The sequence below is a fragment of the Cicer arietinum genome, chromosome 2 (genome assembly GCF_000331145.2).
Source record: "Cicer arietinum cultivar CDC Frontier isolate Library 1 chromosome 2, Cicar.CDCFrontier_v2.0, whole genome shotgun sequence".
NCBI classification, from domain to species: Eukaryota; Viridiplantae; Streptophyta; class Magnoliopsida; order Fabales; family Fabaceae; genus Cicer; species Cicer arietinum.
This window is the reverse complement of record NC_021161.2, coordinates 43,375,823-43,396,003: the sequence shown is the minus strand read 5'-3', so window position 1 is coordinate 43,396,003 and position 20,181 is coordinate 43,375,823. Positions and strand designations below refer to the sequence as shown.

The window sequence follows — 20,181 nt, the reverse complement described above, 5'->3', positions numbered from 1 at the left end:
ATAGAATATATATTTTTATTGTATAAAATGTTACTAAAAAATGGATTGACATAAATTGAAAGAACTTATAAATTGATTGACATTAATGAGTAATTGAATTTTTAACGTATAAAATCATTACTCACCACTTAATAATATAATTGTTAATGAAAGAAGGATATTTATGTCGATATTTATGAGTGATTAGGTAGTTTTTTTCTATTGAATTTAATTACTAATAATATAAATTATTACCATTGGTAAATGACTAATAATATTATAAAATAATTTATAAATTTATTATAAAATAACTTATAAAATAATTTGATAATTATATAGATTATAAATTATTATCAAATTGTAAAATAATTTATAAATTATAAATTTATTATAAATAATTGTAAAATAATTTTATAATTTATAAATTTATTATAATTTATTATAAATTATTACCATTGGTAAATGACTAGTAATATTATAAAATAATTTATAAATTTATTATAAAATAACTTATAAAATAATTTGATAATAATATAGATTATAAATTATTATCAAATTGTAAAATAATTTATAAATTATAAATTTGTTATAAATAATTGTAAAATAATTTTATAATTTATAAATTTATTATAAAATAATATTATTATTGAGAGGAGGATTGAATGTGATTAGGCATTGAGAGCATGTTTGAGAGGGGAGAAAAGAGGAGAGGTCCACATCAGCTTTTTGGGTGATGTGGGAAATATTTGTTTAGGTGGATGAAATAGAATGGTAGCATTCGGCGGTGAGGTGGCATTCGGGATCTGTTTTAAATATATATAATAGATAATAGATGAGTCAAATTGGCTCGATCTGCTTTATTATTAGACAGTTATTTATTGAAATTGGTCCATCTAATATAGACTATATGGGCTAATTGACCAATCCAGTCTACTTTATTTTTGATATATTTTTATTATAATTAAAAAATAATATAAAAATAACGATACCGATACAAATGGTCTAATTCTTTCAACTCTTGGAGGAGGCACTGCCCTATCATTTTATTTTCAGTATTTGACCATTGCAATTAAAGTAAATAATATATTATTAAAAGTGAATGAATTAAAAAATAAAATGTGTTTCATAAATTTTAAAATTTACGAAATTCTAGAAATTTTAATTTGATAATCTTCTATATATAACATTTTTATGAAAATTTCAATTTATTGTCACGATTGTTAATAAAATGAATAGTTTAAATAGAATGTGAGATATAAGTGAAAATGAATGATTAATTTTTAAATATCACGTACGAGATTAAAACTCAGCTCCTTCAAAATAAGTTATATCAATAAGTCTTGAAATTATTTATTCTGAACTTGATATAATAATTTTATGAACACTCAAACACATTGATATACTTGATTTTCAATTTTATATGTAATTGAAACTCACATTGATATACTTGAATTATATATCAACTTAGAACCAACATGCATCTCAAATGAGCAAGATTGAGCTTCCCCAAATAAAGATCCACAACAAACTAAGATTGGTCTTCAATAAAATTCTATTAAGCAATAGTCTTCAAGCAAATAATAATACTTTTAAGATAATATCAATTTATTCCAAACAATATCAACAATATCAATAAATGTATTTACATAAATATCAAAATTTAGTGTCAACACTTTGTAAGTTCATTTGCTTCATTATTTTACACGGTTCTTGTGCCTCATAAACCACTTGTGCCTCCAAGATTAAAAAAATACACTCCATAGCTCCTCCTCCTAATATAACAAACTCCTCCTGCACCTCCACTCATCCATGTTAACACCAACCTCTTGCTTAAACATGTAGGAATTACTTTGTTGAAATCCTCAATGCATTTAAAAATTAGATGTCCAACTCTCATTCACTAACACATACACATAAGTTGAATTGAATGTAGACATTCTATAATCTAACTTCGTCACTTTTGTGGAAAATTCATTTACTCTATTACTAAATCAAGATAAGCCCAATGTACTAAAAAATAAATTAATTCGACACTTCTAAAATCAATTTTGGTTGATATAAAAATAAAACCAAACATACACTCACTGCTTTTTTTAAAAAAAATCACACAATGACACAATAGTATCAAAGTCAATGTTTCCAACATGCAAATAAAGTATACTACTAATTCCATTTCACAATGAGCAATTCGTCTAAAAAATTGTCTCAAAATAAACTATTTTTCAAGTTTTAAATGTAGTATTAGCTGTTTTTTTTAATTGTATTATCTAATTAATACTACTTGTAATTTGTAAGATATATATAATTCAACTGACAAATACCAAAAAAAAAAAAAACCTCGTTATTATATGCGAATTTCTTTAACATATCCCAGATACAAATCAACAACTTCATTATTGTATGCGAGTTTTTTTAACAATTTATTTATATACACACAAAAAAAATACTACTTGCATTATTTCAAAGTCACTCTATTCTAATTTGTATTTATGGTAATAATGAATAAACCAATTAATAAATTTTTGATTATCTATCTTTATATCACTTATACATTTTTCTTAACATATATCGTCAAATAATTCATTCATAATGAGTCAAATGAAGTAATATTGATCTCTAGTTCAAGTAATTAGTCATTTTAATTTTTGAATGTCTAAAATATTATCACTATAGTTCATTCATTTGAACTTATAAATATTTTTTCAAATATCTCTTTTATATATAGTAATTTTATAAATTAAGTTAATCAACAAAAAGTACATTAAAAAAGTAAACTATTAATTAAAAACTAAAATAATTAATAAAAAAATTATTTAATATTTTATTTACAATTTGAATATATTGTACCTATCCGTTTATCCTAGTAGTAAATTGTAATGTGAGTTGATAGGAAGCAGGAAGTAGACACCGACCACGTGTTCCTACGCGCCTGGTAGAAATACACACACATGCGGTTGGCACGCGCATTAGAAGATGCCAAGATGCAACTCAACAGTGTAATGCAAGTTGAAACTACTACAGAAGAAAACAAAACCCACACAACAAGGTCATAAAACCAAACCAAATCAAACCAGCACAGCACAGCACACCACCGACCATCTGACTCAGTCCTCGTCAGCTCCCCCATCTCACACCATTCAACCCTTCAAGTGTCTCACTAGTACAACTACTACTTCCCCTTCAAAATTAAACTAATTCATTCATTTATTCATTATTCTTCAATGTCATACTCCTTTTCCTCTTATTTCAAAATTATACCTTCAACGTTCAACATTCAACCACCATGCACCCCACCCACACGCTAACAAATACTAATAGTAGTATAGTAATAAATTTAACAAATATTCTTTTTATTAATCTCATTTCAATTGACTCGTCAATTATAATTACAAATAAAAAATAATTGATTTTTAAATATTAACTGATTTGCTAAATAAAAACTTAGACTTAAAGCTCTGATTCAAACGCCTTTATTCATTTTTACGTCTTGTTTGAAACATTCTCAATAAACTATTCCTTACTTAATTAATTAGTCTTACTTAGCTCCCTTTGACCCCGTGTGTCAAACAAGTACCTCTCTCTCAACCTCCATCTCCATTATTCCAATATATAAACAAATCCCCACAACTTATTTTCCTTCATCACAGTCACAACAAATCATCCTTACAAACACAAACAACAACAACATCAAAAACAAAAACAAAAAATGGTTCTATCATGGACCAAAGGTAGTAGAGTTTTCCGTCGTGCACGAAAGGGAAAAGACATACTAAATTCAAGCAACGATTTACAAGTTGAGATAGCAATTCCAACTCATTTCCGTTGCCCCATAACACTAGACATAATGAAAGATCCCGTTACACTCTCCACCGGTATAACCTACGACAGAGACAGCATCGAAAAATGGATCGAATCAGGTAACAACACGTGTCCCGTCACAAAAACAGAGTTATTATTACCAACTAACTTCGACAACATCGTACCTAATCACTCCCTTCGTAGAATGATTCAAGATTGGTGCGTCCAACACCGTTCTTACGGCGTCGAACGAATCCCAACTCCTCGTATCCCCGTTACACCGTACGAGGTTACCGACACGTGTACGAGGATACTGTCTGCCGTGCAACAAGACGAACAACAAAAGTGTTTTGAATTGGTGAAAAAAATAAAGGGTTGGGGAAAAGAGAGTGAGAGGAATAAAAAGTGTATAGTTTCAAATGGTGCTCCAATTGTTCTAGCTAATGTTTTTGATTCTTTCTCACGTTGTTCATTTGAGAAGATTAATGTTGTTCTTTTGGAAGAGGTTTTGGGGATGCTGACGTGGATGCGTCCTGTTTCTGAACAGAGTAGATTAATTTTGGGATCTTTGAATTCTTTGAGTTGCATGGTTTGGTTCTTGAATGATAAAAATCAAGTTTCAACTAGACAAAATGCTTCTTTGTTGATTAAAGAAATGCATGTTGAGTCATTGATGAAAATTGAAGGGATTGTTGAAACTTTAGTGAACATGGTTAAGGTTCCTATTGGGAGTGCTTCTACAAAAGCATGTTTGTCAACAATTTTTCACTTGGTTTTCTCATCCAAGAGTAAAAAAGTGGTTTTGGAGAGGTTTGTTGAATTGGGTTTGGTTTCAATTTTATTGGAGATTATTGTTGATGCTGAAAAAGGGGTATGTGAGAAAGCTTTAGGGGTGTTGGATTCTCTTTGTGATAGTACAAATGGGGTGGGAATAGCAAAGTCAAATGCTTTGACTTTGCCTTTAGTGATTAAGAAGCTTTTAAGAGTGTCTGAACTGAGTTCAAGTTTTGTTGTTTCTATTGTTTACAAGATTTGTTGTGATAATAAGGGGGAGGAAGAAGGTGTTTTGATTGAGGCAATTCAAGTTGGGATGTTTCAGAAATTGCTTGTTTTACTGCAAGTTGGTTGTGGTGAGAATACAAAGGAGAAAGCTACTGAGTTGTTGAAATTGTTGAATGGTTATAGGAGCAAAGCTGAGTGCGTTGATTCATCATCATTGGATTTCATGCACCTTAAGAAGCCATTTTGATTCATCCATGTGGATGACATTTAATTATTTCCCTTTTTTGTTTTGTGTATAGTTTTGTTGTAAACAGAATATACTCTTGTACAAAGATACATAGTCACACATACAAGAATACAAATTGTATCTCTAACATTCAATTGATGTTTTGAAATCCATCTTTTTATTTTTGGAAATTTAGATTTGAGACATACAGATCGAGATGGTTAAAGTTTAATTTTCCCTTTTTTATGCTTATTATACACAAGTTCAAATTAAATTTCATTATACAACATGCTTATTTAATGATTTTAATTTTACGAGAAGTCTGCCAAATTTAATCATAGATAAATATTTAATTAGTGGATTTTTGGACAATATGATTTGGATTTGATCTTGCTCATGCTACATAAACATAGAAAGTGTGTCTTTATTAGAGTTCTAGTTGCAATGAACACGCTTGTTTGTTTAAATTCAGAGCACATGTCATGAGATTTAAGATTTTTATTATTAAATATTTAAATTAATCCAATGTTATTGTTGGTACATGTTAGAGAAATATCCTAGTACTCTATCAACAATGAAATTTTTTATTTATTCTCAAATTTTACTTATTTTAATTTTTTTTTTTTTTTTTTTTTTTCAAATATCAACAAATAAGTGATTTTGGAGTAAAGAGTGTCACATATTGTGGCTCATTTGGTTTTTGACATCTTTGATGATACAAATGATGCATAAGACTAAGACATCTGATGCATATGTCAAAAACAATTGTGATTTGGTTAACTAAATTTCTCAATTCTACTAGCCGCTAGTAACGTCAAATTTGGTTTCTAACTCGAAAATTTGTTGAGTTGATTGACTTAAAGCTCTCAACTATAATTCACTTTAAATTAAGCAATATGCTAAAGAATGAATTGAACTTGGTCCCTTGAGTATTAATTCCTTAACTATTGCAAATACCGTCAAATCTGAGGATGATAACTATGAGAACTAAACACCTAAATAAAACATTAATAAAGATAATTTGAAGACAAAATACTTATATAAGATTTTCGATCGATTGATGTGTGCTTACAATATTACAACTAAAAGAGAGGATATTGGGTAATACCTCATTATCATTAATGAAATGTAAACTGTATTGTAACAATAATTGTACATGTATTTATACATACAACCTAACTACTATACTAACAAATAGGTTATCAACTACACCAACAGAAAGTAGTTAGGGGATAACCACCTAACTAACTAGATAATAAACATAACTAATTACAATTATTAACATGTAATATTTCTAACAGGCTGGAGAGTACATATCCTTTAATCCCATCTTGGAAATGAAACTATAGAAAGGTAAGGGTCTAATGGCTTAGTAAAACTATCTTGTTGTTGAGATGATGAAATTAGAAGGAGATGAAAGAGTTTTTGCTTAAGTTTCTACGAACAAGATGAGAATCTAATTGTTTGATCCTTTTATGGTATGATATTGTGAATCAGAGAAGGTTTGATATAAGGTACTGAAGCTCATTTAGGATGAAGATTTATCATATTTAACCTCACATATTGTTGATGACATTGTATGATATTTAGTTTGTCATTGTATGAACAAGAGATGATAGGTTGTCACTCTTACTGTTATTACTCACATATAGGTCCGGCCCAAAGTACAGGCCACCAAGGCCTTGACTAGAGCATCGGTTTTTTCTTCTTCTTTTTATTAATAACCGAGTAATGGTTAGAACCCCAAAAAAATAGAAATGATTAAAAGAAAAATATAAAACTTGAAACGATAGTCGTAAAACTAGTAAAGATATATAGTGTTTTTAATATAACTAATCTAATAAAATTTCATTTAACCATATAACTAAATATAACAATCTTAACAATATATAAGAGTCCATGCAAGTTGGAAGTGTATAATAACATTTTCAACTTGGAATGAAGAGGATAATACCAAAAAAAATAAAATACAATATAACTAATGAAATAAAATTATAAGAAAAAGAATATGTCATAATCACATCAGCAAAACAAGAAACTTGATGTAGAAAGTGGTAGCGACCGAAGTGCATAACTTTCGTTTAATTATTCTACTTACTTTGAGGTAACTTGAAAATCTTCTAATGTCTCCACAATACTCACTTCAATATAGAATCAAAAACTTCAATCTTGGATGTTCAGATGCCAAATTTGGCTAACAAGCTTAACCGTATTAAGATGGAAACACTAAGAGAAATGGTTAACTTTCAGAGGGTATCAGGTCAAAAAGAATGATATTTGTTTTACTACTATAGAAACACAGAATTAAAAATATTTAACTAAGCATATGAAGAAAGATAAAATGTTTAACTACCATAGGATAATAACTAAAAATCAAAGAAGTATACCACCAAATTTTGGAGTGCATGATAACCTGAACGAATATTTGGTATCTTACACCATTTGAAAAGCATAAATATCTTGTGAGTATCCAAATGATATTTAATTAGCCAACAAATTATAAACATCTTGTGACTACCCAAATGAGATTTAATTAGTCAACACAAAAAATCTTCAGTTTTGGAAGTGACGCAACAAATCATTTAAATTCCTTTGTAAACTTGATTTTCAAGTATTGTAATTATGAAAAACATCATCACTTTCATGAATCGGAAGGTTTCTCTTTTGACATTATGAAAGATGTAGAAGAGACCGTTGAAATTAATTTTTTTTATTTTTTATGTTTAGCAAGTTGTAGTCCGTTAATTCAAGTAGAGTCCTTCCTCCTATATTACAATTTATGTTTAGCAAGTTTTTTATTTTAATAAAGTAGAGTCATTTTTATTTTATTTTTCTTTCTCCAAAGTTCAAATTAGAAGATAAATATATTCATAATTTACTCCAGTGAGAAAATATGACTACCGCCAATTCCATGAAAACTCTTGTGACTACTACTACAAAGTTATTTGTCACATGTTCTGCATTGACAATCCTAATCCTAGTCTTTATTGATCCATTGTTTGTGGACTAAAATGTATATGTTACTAAAATCAGATTTACATTATATGATTAGAGAAAAGATTCAAAACAAGGGCTCATTGTTCATCCCGTTTTCTCATCTAACCAAACAACATATGTTCTCTCAAGCCTTCTACCATTGATATGTTCTTACAATGTAGACACAAATTCAAAGTTCGTGACTATTCACTCATGAGTTTGCAGAGGGCTCAAAAGAGAATAATAGTCAAAGTTATTTAGTTAGTCAAAATAAGAGTTAGTTATTTTTTATGTTTGTTAAACAATTAGCTAATTGTTTTTCTTTAGTTTTCTCATCTTGTTCATAAACTCTCGCTCATTTGTAATAAAAAATAGAATCAAGTACCAAAAATTATTCAACTATTCCGATTCTCTTTAGCTACCATCAAAAGTACCAAAAATTATTCAACTACTTTGATTCTCTTTAGCTACCATCAAAACAAGACCAACGACTACATATAAAACAAAACCAAAATTGATGAACATCAAACACCACAAAAAAACAAAGACAACCTAAGCTCCACTTTTAAAATGACAAGTGCACCACACAGTATACATAATTGATTTTAATTGGTTACGAGTAATTTACTCACAACTTTCTAAAGCCAGCCTAGATTTCACCTTTTAATATTTTCCACCAATGATTAATCACTATCTCATTATGTAATTGTCGCTAACCAAACTTTTCATTCACATCACAAAAAATTAAATCTAGATGTACCAACTCCAAAGAAACCTATTTAGTCATGATAAATAACTAGTGTGTAACCCGTGCGTGTCGCACGGAAACAACATACGATCTTAATAAATAAATTATTATATTAATTTATATATATATATATATATATATATATATATATCAATTCTCATAAATTTTATTGACATTAAATATATAAGTTGACTTAAGAAAACAATCTATAATAACAACAAAAATTTAATCATAACCTAACTTAAAAATTACTTTCTTGCATGATCAAAAACCATGACTCCAACACCAGTTTTTAATCTTAATGATGATGCTTATTTTTTGAATTCTCCAAATAATATTTTTTTCTTTCCAAAAAATCTTATTATAAAACAATACTTTTAATTTTAAACAAATAAAAATAATAATTATTAAAAAATTAAATAATTAAATTAGATGAAATAAGAATTTTTAAAATAATGGACATGACATATATAAATTAAGTAAATTAGTAAATGTAAAGATGAGTAAGTAACTTAATAATGAATTTTTATTTTTATTATTCAACATAATATGTTATTTATATGAAAAAGATAACATTTAAGAATTCATATAAATTTTGTTGTATCAAGTGGCAAAATATCTTTCATTCCAGTATTACTCACAAAATACTACATACAAATAATCTTCCCATCACAAAAAAAAAAATTACAATACACATAAAAACTATGATTATCTTTTATCTTTAAATTTGCATGTTAGTCGTCATTAATCTTTCATGAATTCTTTTGAATTTAAATGATATTTAATAATAAATTTAGAATGTAAAATGTATAATATATTAGTAAAATTAAAATGTAACCATTTAAAATATTAGTTTTTTAAAAATTATTATATAAAGTAGTGTTTGAAGTTTGAAAAACATTACTTCCAATAAAAACTATGAATAGATGTAATGAATTGTATTATTTTAATTCCTAAATAAATTATTATTTTTCTCTTTAATATTTTGGAAATCAAGTTGAATTCATTAAGAAGCCTCAATAAATTTTATATTTACTTAAATAAATTATTATTTTTCTCTTCAATATAACCATGTGTCAACACTGTACAAATCTTACATAGATATACAATTTTTTGAGACAAAATTTAGAAAAATAAACAATAAAAAAAAAAATATATATATATATATATATAACAAAGTAGTAATAATTTTATAAATAAATAAAAATAACAATGACATATTGAAATAAATTGAATATATTTACCAAAAGTAATTATGTATGTACCATTTTGCAGATTCAATATAAAGTGGTATCCTATTGTTCCATATACGAGAGGCAGAGACCAATCTGGTTTCTAATTATCAGACCACGAAAGTTGTACACAACTCTCTCACGAATAGTAGTCTCAAGTCGAGAAATAAGAGTTTTTTTATCATTGCTTGAATTTTATGACTCTAACAATATGAAACACAAATTTGTTAAATTAGTATCATAACACATAAGTTTTTGTATAATTTAAAATTTTGCATAACTCCTTTTTTGGAGAAATTGAAAACAAAATCTGATATTTTTCCAGACATCTGATAATGATAAACACAAAATTAAATAACTAATATTTGGAATAGAAAAATGAGAGATTATTGAGGAAAAAAATGAGAGAATACGATTAATTGAGGACGGTGAAATAAAAAGGAAATCTGGAGACACTAAAAGAATTAGTAAAATAAAATAAATTTTTGATTATTAAAGTAGTGTTTAAAAAACAATTACCTTCTACACAAAAAAAAAAACTGTCAAGTCATGGTGTATTGTATTTTATTTTTATTTTTTAATTGAATTCTCAACGGTGAAATTTCAAGTCGTGTGGTGTATTGTATTTTATTTTGAATTCATTCTTCTTATTTTTTTAATTGGCCATTAACTTCTAAACGGATCCATCATATAGAGTCGTGATGTAATGGAACTTTAATTTTATTGTAAAAAAATAAAATAAATCTGCACAATGAAATATTATTTCTATTTATAGAAACTAAATATTTTTCTAAAACTCTATTTAGCTGACACGTGTCAAACTTGCCAAATTATCATGTTTGCTTTATTATAATGTATAGATTTCCATCGCATAAAATCTATGTTTAAACCACACTCGAGCAACTTTAACAACCAAGAGATTATCGAACGATGAATTAAAAAGGAAAGTCTGATGCACTAAACGAATTCGTAAAAATAAAATAAATTTTTTAATTAAATTATTTAAAGCGGTTGCTAAAGTAGTATTTAAAAAATAATTACCTTAAAAAACTATCAACCTTTCGAACGTCTAGGAATGAAATCGTACAGGAGAGGCTGTGACCAATTTGCAGATGTTCCAGAGTTAGATGCAACACCAGGAGAACGAAAGCTGTACACAACTCTCTCACGAATAATAGTCTCAAGGCGAGAAATAAGAGCTTTTTGTATCGTTGCTTGAATTTTATGACCATAAGTCCATAACGATACGAAACACAAATTTGTGAAATTAATATCATAACAAATAAGCTTTTGTATAATTTAAAACTTTGAATATTTATGATCAGCACAACTCTAACAACCAAATTCCATAACTCCTTTTTTGGAGAAATTGAAAACAAAATCTGATATTTTTCCAAACATCGGAGAACGATAAACACAAAATTAAATAACGAATGGAATAAAAAAAATTAAAAGGGAATTGTGTATAGATGAGATAATATGAATGATATCTATCAGGGAGGCACAAAAAATGAGAGATTATTGAGGAAAAAAATGAGAGAATATTGAAAAAGACGATTAACTGAGGACGACGAATTAAGAAGGAAATCTGGAGACACTAAAAGAATTAGTAAAATAAAATAAATTTTTGATTGATAAAGTAGTGTTTAAAAAACAATTACCTTCCACACAAAAAAAAAACTGTCAAGTCGTGGTGTATTGTATTTTATTTTTATTTTTTAATTGGCCACTAAATTCTCAACGGTGAAATTAAGTCGTGTGATGTATTTTATTTTATTTTGAATTCATTCTTCTTATTTTTTGCATCGTGATGTAATGGAACTTTAATTTTATTGTAAAAAAATAAATAAATATGCACAATGAAATATTATTTCTATTTATAGAAACTTAATATTTCCTTAAAACTCTATTTAGCTGACACGTGTCTTACTTGTCAAATTATCATGTTTGCTTTATTATAATGTATAGATTAAAAATACCAATGTGATCTTTAAAAACTATTTTTATTAGAGTTTGATATTTAAAAGTTTCAAATGTAAATCTGAATGAAGAGATAGCTTCTTGCAACTTGCTTATAGAAGTCAATGATCATATGCATCATGCATGTGGATTCTTGCATGTCCTGTATGCAATTTGCAATCCTACAATATAATAACATGCTATCAAATTTCACATTTCATACTCATTTAATGAGTAAACAACACTTCCAAATTTTCTTCAAAGCTTTAAAAAAATCCACCATGAGCTCAAACCTACCTCCACAAGGCCAAATCAAACCACATAACAAAAAGAAAATCTTAGTCTAACTGTTGACTTTCCACAAAACCCGTTGATCATAAAGTCACAACATTAAACTATCACTTACAATTCTCCAAGTCAAAACTCCATCACTTAGTGCTAAGCACACAATATAATTCTATCAAAGGAATCATTAACACTTGACCATATAAAAATGGTCAAAATATGCACATAAAAATGGATACCTTCAAAGCTAAGTAATCACAATGAAACTCAACAATCAATCAACAACAACACAATAAACACACATTCCCATTTCATAATATGGGTTCTAATAGTAACCATAGTCCAAAATCAAAAACCTTAACCACCAATTTATACTTTTGTTCTCTCCTTTTATTCACAAACCTAATAACACTCTTTCTTTCCTCCACTTACTATTCCTCCACGTGTACACCAAATTTCACAACAACCACCACAACCGCCATCGAAGTCGACGACGGCAACCTCCCACTGGAATTCTTTGCCTCCACGGCACCACAAAAACTCCCGCTTGGTTTCAATCGTAATTTCAACTCCGACACTGTTAATCCTCCCTTTGGAAGCGCCTGCACTCTCTTCCCCGATGATCTCCGCCTCTTCATGTCATATGACGTGAACGGATCTTGTCCAGACGACGAGCTTCTCTCTCAGAGACTCCTCCTAAAAGGTTGTGAACCTCTCCCTCGCCGTCGTTGCCGTCCAGCGGCGCCACCAAATTTCCCGCCGCCAATCCCTCTTCCTTCGAGTCTCTGGTCTACACCGTCCAATTCCTCTGTTGTGTGGACCGCTTACACGTGCAAATCCTACACGTGTCTAATCAATCGCTCGCGCACGCAGAAAGGCTTCGACGATTGCAAAGACTGTTTTGAGCTCAACGGCCGTGAGAAGCATCGTTGGACAAACCCTAAATCCAACGGTATAGATTTCAGCATCGACGATGTTTTAAAAACCCGAAAACCCGGTTCGATTCGGATCGGGTTAGATATAGGTGGCGGAGTTGCAACATTCGCGGTTAGAATGAGAGAAAGAAATGTTACAATCTTAACGACGTCGTTAAATTTAAACGGTCCATTTAATAGTTTCATAGCTTCAAGAGGGGTTATGCCTTTGTACATGAGTATCTCTCAGAGGTTTCCATTTTTTGATAACACGTTGGATATTGTTCATTCGATGCATGTTTTGAGTAATTGGATACCCGAAACATTGCTTCATTTTTTGTTTTTTGATATTTATAGGGTTTTGAGGCCTGGTGGGTTGTTTTGGTTGGACCATTTTTTTTGTGTTGGGGATCAATTGGAGATGGTTTATGGGCCCATGATTGAGAGTGTTGGGTTCAAGAAAGTGAAGTGGGTCACTGGGAAGAAGCTTGATAAGGGACCTCAATTTCAAGAAATGTATCTCTCTGCTTTGTTGGAGAAGCCATTCAAGGATTCTTGGTGAATTTCAATGTCTTCAAAAATCTAACCGGCTCAATGCGAGCCGTTTAAATTAGTTGAATCCCCCGGCATAGATTTTTCACAGTTTAATATCCGGTTTAGTTTTTAAAATACTGGCGAATATTTCATCTCTTTAAATTTTTCTTGCAAAATGAATTTTTCTCCATCAAACATGGTCTATTGTCATTTTCAGTTGTGTATTTTTACGTCAGATATGTATTTCATAATGAGTTTTGTTCAATCGATGCATGTTTTGAGTAATTGGATACCCGAACATTTTATAGAAAGTTGATTTTATACTCCACAATTTATCTAAAAATTCAAAATTGTCCTTACAAATTTTATTAACTGAATGGTAAAAAATATTACTTTAAAATATCGCCCCTTCAACTAAATTTTTAGTACACAATTTTTTCATTAAAATCTGGTACATAAATACTCACTACTAGAAATTTCGTATTTTCAATTTTCGGTAATACAATTATGTTAACTGAATTTTCGATAAGGTATTTATAATACCGGAAATTTGTGACATGAAATTTCTGGTAGTTACATTTACATTACCGAAAATTAGAAAATTATGTTAGTTACATTTTTCTTATTGAAAATTTTAAATTTTTTAAATATCCAATAGTTACATTTATTTTACCGAAAATTTTATATTTTTGAAATATTATTTTACTTAACCGGAAATATAAAAAATTCGGTATGTAATTTTTTTTATTTTTTATTTTATTTTAAAATAGGAAAGAAAAAATACAACAGATTTTTTTATAATAATAATAATAACAACAATAATAATAGCGTAAATTATATAAATAAATTAAATTAAATTAAATTCAACAAATAAAATACATTAAATTAAAGAAGAAGAAATACCACAAATTGAAGAAAAAAAATACATTAAATTCAAATTTTATTATTACTATTTTTATTAATTTTTATTTATTACACCGAGAAAAAAATGGAGGAAACTATTATAATATAATAAATTGTTTGTTTCGGCACATCTATTTAACCGCATTTTTTTCTCCAATTTAATGTATTTTATTTTATTTTAATAATAGAATTTTGATTTTTTTTAATTCATTTAAAATGTTCCAAAATAAATAATTTGTCCCTAATATTTTGCTGATAAAATACCAAAATATTTTCTTAACAACTGTCTACTATTTTTATTGCGAATATTTTATAAAATAACAACTTATTTTTTTAACAACTCCTTCCTATTTTTATTCTGATCTAATAAATAAAAAAAATTAAATAATAATAATAATAAAATATTGTTAATGTAATTAAAAAATAATAACAATTTAAAAATATATATATATATAATTTTAATAATATAATTTACTTTACTTTATTATTATTATTATTACTATTATTATCATTATTAATAATATAATATAATTTTATTATTTAATTTATAATAATAATATTTTGTTTTTTAAAATGTTATAATTATTTTTGTTTTATTAAATAAACAATTTTATAATTGTAAAAATGAGAAGAAAATTTATAAGCCTAATATATGGTCGCATCTTCGGGAAATTTCAACGAGTAATGAAATTTCCGGTGAACATCTCGGAAATTTCAAATGAAATTTTCGGTAGTTATAAATCAATACTGGAAATTTTATTTTTGAAATTTCCGGGAGTACCACCCAGAAATTTGAAATTTCCAGTATTGAAAACCAATACTAGATATTTCAAACTTTCGGGTGGTACTCCAGGAAATTTCAAAAATAAAATTTCCGGTATTGATTTATAACTACATAAATTTCATTCTTCCTGAAATTTATGGTAAAAAAAAAAATTCAATTGCACTCACTTTTTCGAAAAACACAACTTATAGGGGTATGTGGGATCTTTTTGATTTTTACCCTTTTATTAAAGATATTTTGGACATTTCAAACATAAATTTTTTAAATGGGGGGTATATGGTTAATTGAGGGGTACAAAAGGCAACTTTCTATTTTATGTTGTTTGATGTTTATAGGGTTTTGAGGCATGGTGGGTTGTTTTGGTTGGGCCATTTTTCGAAAGTTAGCTTTTGTACCCTCAATTAAACCTGTAGCCCCTAATTTGTTAAAAATCTAAAATTATCCTTCAAAATATCATTCATGTGATTACTAAAAAAAATTACTTCAAAATCTCACCCCCTCAACCAAATTTCCTTAATGTAAAATTTCGCAACCAAATTTGCGGTAGGTATTTTTAATACCGGAAATTTGGTCCATGAAATTTCCGGTAGTTACATTTACATTAATGGAAATTTCAAATCTCTAATAGTTACCGAAAATTTCAAAAGTTTGAAATATCCGGTAGTTATATTTTCTTTACCGGAAATTTCAAATTTTGGAAATTTCCGATAGTTATTATTCTTGACCGGAAATTTCAAAAATCTGGTATGTTATTAATTTTTTTTTTTTTTTGAAATAGGGATGAAAAAACACAATCAGTATTTATAGATTTAATGCTTAATTACAGTTTTGGTCCCCCTATTTTAGTTGAATCGCAAAAGTAGTCCCCCTATTTTTGGTCCCTCAAACATAATTTTGGTACAAAACTTGATGAAATTTTAATTTTTTTTTTTGTATTTATTTAAGTCACACCATGCCTCAAGATCTCATTTACAACAATTGTACCTGAAATCTATGATCATAAATGGTGTAGTACGACTTTAAAAAATGAAATTTCTTCAGGTTTTGGACCAAAATTTTGTTTAGGGGACCAAAACTGGGGAGAAACAAAATGGGGGACTACTTTCGCGATCCAGCTAAAATAGAGGGACCAAAACTGCAATTAAGCCTAGATTTAACTGAAGTATACACAATTGATCAAATTTTTGAGTCACGAGAAGCTGACATATCATGGGCAAGAGAGGTCGACCGATAAAATCGAGTAGTAGTTATCATTACTTGATTTGACGTAGAGACCGGAAAGAGAGGAACGAAGTCAAAAATAATTCTTAGGTGTGATATAGGTGGAAAATATAAGTCAAATAAAAATAACACAGGTATTTCAACTAAAAGGTGTGGTTGTCCGTTGAAACTTAGATCGAGACCATTGAAAAATGTTGAATGATGGATTATTAGTTTAATGTGTTGACTTCACAATCATGAGTTAGTAGCTACTTTTGAGAATAATGCATTTATGGAACGCTTAAAAGAAGAAGATAAGAAACATGTTAACGAGCTGACAAAATATCACGTTGCACCAAGACACATCTTGTCATCTTTGAGAGATAGAGATACAGAGAATATGACTAATATCTATCAAATTTACAAGCGACGAAGTACCTACAGGAAGAATTTGAACGGGCCTAGAACTGATATGCAACATTTGTTGAAGTTACTTGAATCTGAGAAGTATACTTGTTGGAGTAGGACTCATGGAGACTCCAACGTTGTGAGGGACATGTTTTGAACGCACCCAGATTCCATAACTTTGTTGAACATGTTCCCTCTTGTATTGATCATGGATAACACCTACAAAACCAACAAGTATAGGTTACAATTGTTTGAAATTGTTGGTGTAACTTCAACTAGGATGGTATTTAATGTTGCATTTGCTTATATGGATTATGAACGTCAAGACAACTTTTGTTGGACATTGGAGAAGTTAAAAGAGTTGTTTGTTTCAAACACCTCATTTCCTCAAGTGATTGTAACTGATAGAGAACTTGCTTTAATGAATGCAATTGAAGTTGTATTTCCATCTTCAACATATTTACTTTGTCAACTTCATACTAACAAAAATGTTGGAGCCAAATGCAAACAATATATATTAAAGAAAGATATGCAAGAACCCATTCTTGAGTTGTGGAGGAAAATTGTTTATTATTTTGAAGAGACTGAGTATGAGGAACTTTTGCAAATATTCGAGCAAACATGTGTCGATAATATTATTTTCTTTGACTACGTCAAAGACATATGGTTGAATCCTCATAAGGAAAGATTTGTTGAAGCACAGACCAATCGAGTATTGCATCTAGGAAATACTACGACTAATACGTATGTCATTAAAACTTTGCATTTTGTATTATATTTATGCTTATATAGGATTAAACATGCATGATATAATTTTTATTGAAATAATATCAATTTTTTTTGTTTGAATATTAGGGTTGAGCCTGCTTTTTGGAACATAATAAAAGAGATTTCTGTAAGGCATAGAATGGTATGAATGACATGTTGAAGTTCCAAATTATTAAGATAAAAAGTTCATTTGGGATAAGTAAGGGCTACAAAGAGCATTCACACAACAATCCATTCTATGAGAAATTAACTTGGGTTGTATCCAAGAAAGTCTTAACTGATATTGTTCATGAATACAAGAGAGTCAGTTATGTCGATAACGATAAAAGTGTGTGTTGTTGTATACTTAGAAATACTCATGGACTACCTTGTGCATGTGAGTTGGCACGATATAAGCTGAAAGGTGTTCCAATCCCATTAGATGTTGTTCATATACATTGGAGGAAATTAACCATGAATAGTGATCAAGAGAAAGAAAAGTTGGCAAATAATTCAGAGTTTGACATTACATCGGAGATGAATATAATTTGGAAAATATGGAAAACACTTAATGTTGCTGGAAGGAGGGAATTAAAGAGCAAGTTGCGTGAAATAGCATATCCAGAGACAACATCAATGTGTGAACCACTGAATAAGATCAAAACAAAATGTGGTGTTAAGAGGAAAAAAGACAATAAGTCGAAGGGATTTGACGTATATCGTGACCCTTCATACTTTGAGCATGTTGATACTCAAAGTCTCCCAACAAGCATCCAAACAAGTCTCACATCAAGCATCCAAACAACTCTCTCAGCAAGCACCTATGACGAGTCAAGTTACACAATATTTCGACGAGTTTCCTTCTTTAATTCATCCATATATTGAAGACATAGTTAATGTTAATGCAGATGGAAACTGTGGATATCGTGCTATTGCTGTTTTACTTGGTCATAGTGAAGAATATTGGAGCATTGTGTGTCGACAATTGTATACAAAGATTAAGTCAAAACCTGATTTATATGTTGCATTATTCAAGGAACGTTTGCAAGAAGTGACAAACTCTTTACTTGTAACTGAGTTGGAAAACCAAGCCAACGAGAAGTGGATGAGCATTCCTGATATGGGTTACGTGATAGTAACAAAATATAATCTCGTGCTTGTTACATTGGGAAAAATATCCTCTAATTTGCTTTGTTGTAGACAGTGTACTATCTCTAAGATAGTCATATAAAACAACAAGCGCAGCTGGTCCCCATGCCCATTTACCGCAAGTATCAAGGTATTGAAACATAAACAAATATTTTGCAAATACAAGTATAAAACTTTTATCAGCTAGAATGGTACACCCTACCAAATGAAGTAGGTATGCCCTCGCTGCACAGTCATATCGTCCTTCATGAAGTTGCTTAAAAAATACAGCTTTCAACCAATCAAAACTATATGAGGCACCTATATTGGTTCTAGTTTCAGTTACCGCATCATCATAAGCAACTTCTAATAACTCAATAGATTGACATTAGCGGGAGGTGTGAAAAACTCTTCATAACATGGGATGCACAAAAGACCCATAACATCGTCAAGAGTAATAGTCATTTTCACCAAATGGCAAGTGAAATGAGCTACTCTCTGTGTGCCATATATCAGCAAAAGCAGATATCATATTACCGTCAATCATGTGCAAATTACATCTTCGCAGAGAATGTAATCCAGATATAGTAATCCAATGATTTATCTGAGCAGATAATACATATCTTATATCAATGAATTTGTCTTACTTTTTGCCATTTGAAACAACTTTTAAGACACGTCTACCCTGTTTAATTAAAAACAACACACAATAACTTATAATATAAATATACAATTATTTCATTAAAATCAGCGTTGTAATAACTTATACTACAAATATATTAAAATACACATATTTTGCTATATTATAATATGTAATAAAATAATAATAATAATAATAATAATAATAATAATTATTATTATTATTATTATTATTATTATAATAATAATAATAATAATAATAATAATAATAATAATAATAATAATAATAATAATAATAATAATAGAGTAAACATTCAATTTAGTACTCTTTAAACTACCATTTTCTCCTCCAATTTAGTCCAATAAATGTAAAAACATAACAAACATTCTCCAATCTATTTTTAATTAATCAAATTAATTCTTGAACTATTATTCTCTCTTTTTTTTTTTTAATAATATAGGGACTAATTTAATAAGTTGATAATAGTATGTGAGCTATTCATTATATTTCCATATATCAAATTTGGGAGAGATAGTCTCATAATTAAATTGAAGGTTTATTCAGTTATATTAACAACAATAGCAAAATTATTACATAATTAATAAAATGGGTACTACCTCATATAAGCAAAAATATAATTTTCTTGTCAATATTTTGATATAGAGAACTTTAAATATATACAAAAATCGATAAAAAAATTAATATATTTAATTTAAAT

General features: G+C 28.6%; 2 protein-coding genes across 2 annotated transcripts; both read left to right on the top strand.

The window, feature by feature from the left end:
* The first annotated feature begins 3,526 nt into the window (after window positions 1–3,526).
* LOC101488927 (U-box domain-containing protein 21-like) lies at window positions 3,527–5,196 on the top strand. Its single transcript, XM_004490798.4, has one exon. It carries the CDS (start codon window positions 3,686–3,688, stop codon window positions 5,024–5,026), a length of 1,341 nt encoding a protein of 446 aa, XP_004490855.1. The 5' UTR covers window positions 3,527–3,685; the 3' UTR covers window positions 5,027–5,196.
* A 7,327-nt stretch (window positions 5,197–12,523) lies between these two features.
* LOC101488583 (probable methyltransferase At1g29790) lies at window positions 12,524–13,681 on the top strand. Its single transcript, XM_004490797.4, has one exon. The coding sequence runs from the start codon at window positions 12,524–12,526 to the stop codon at window positions 13,679–13,681; it is 1,158 nt and encodes a 385-aa protein (XP_004490854.1).
* Window positions 13,682–20,181: the final 6,500 nt, after the last annotated feature.

Coding starts and splice junctions, on each gene's coding strand:
- LOC101488583 (XM_004490797.4), top strand. CDS start 12,524: ATGGGTTCTAATAGTAACCATAGTCCAAAATCAAAAACCTTAACCACC.
- LOC101488927 (XM_004490798.4), top strand. CDS start 3,686: ATGGTTCTATCATGGACCAAAGGTAGTAGAGTTTTCCGTCGTGCACGA.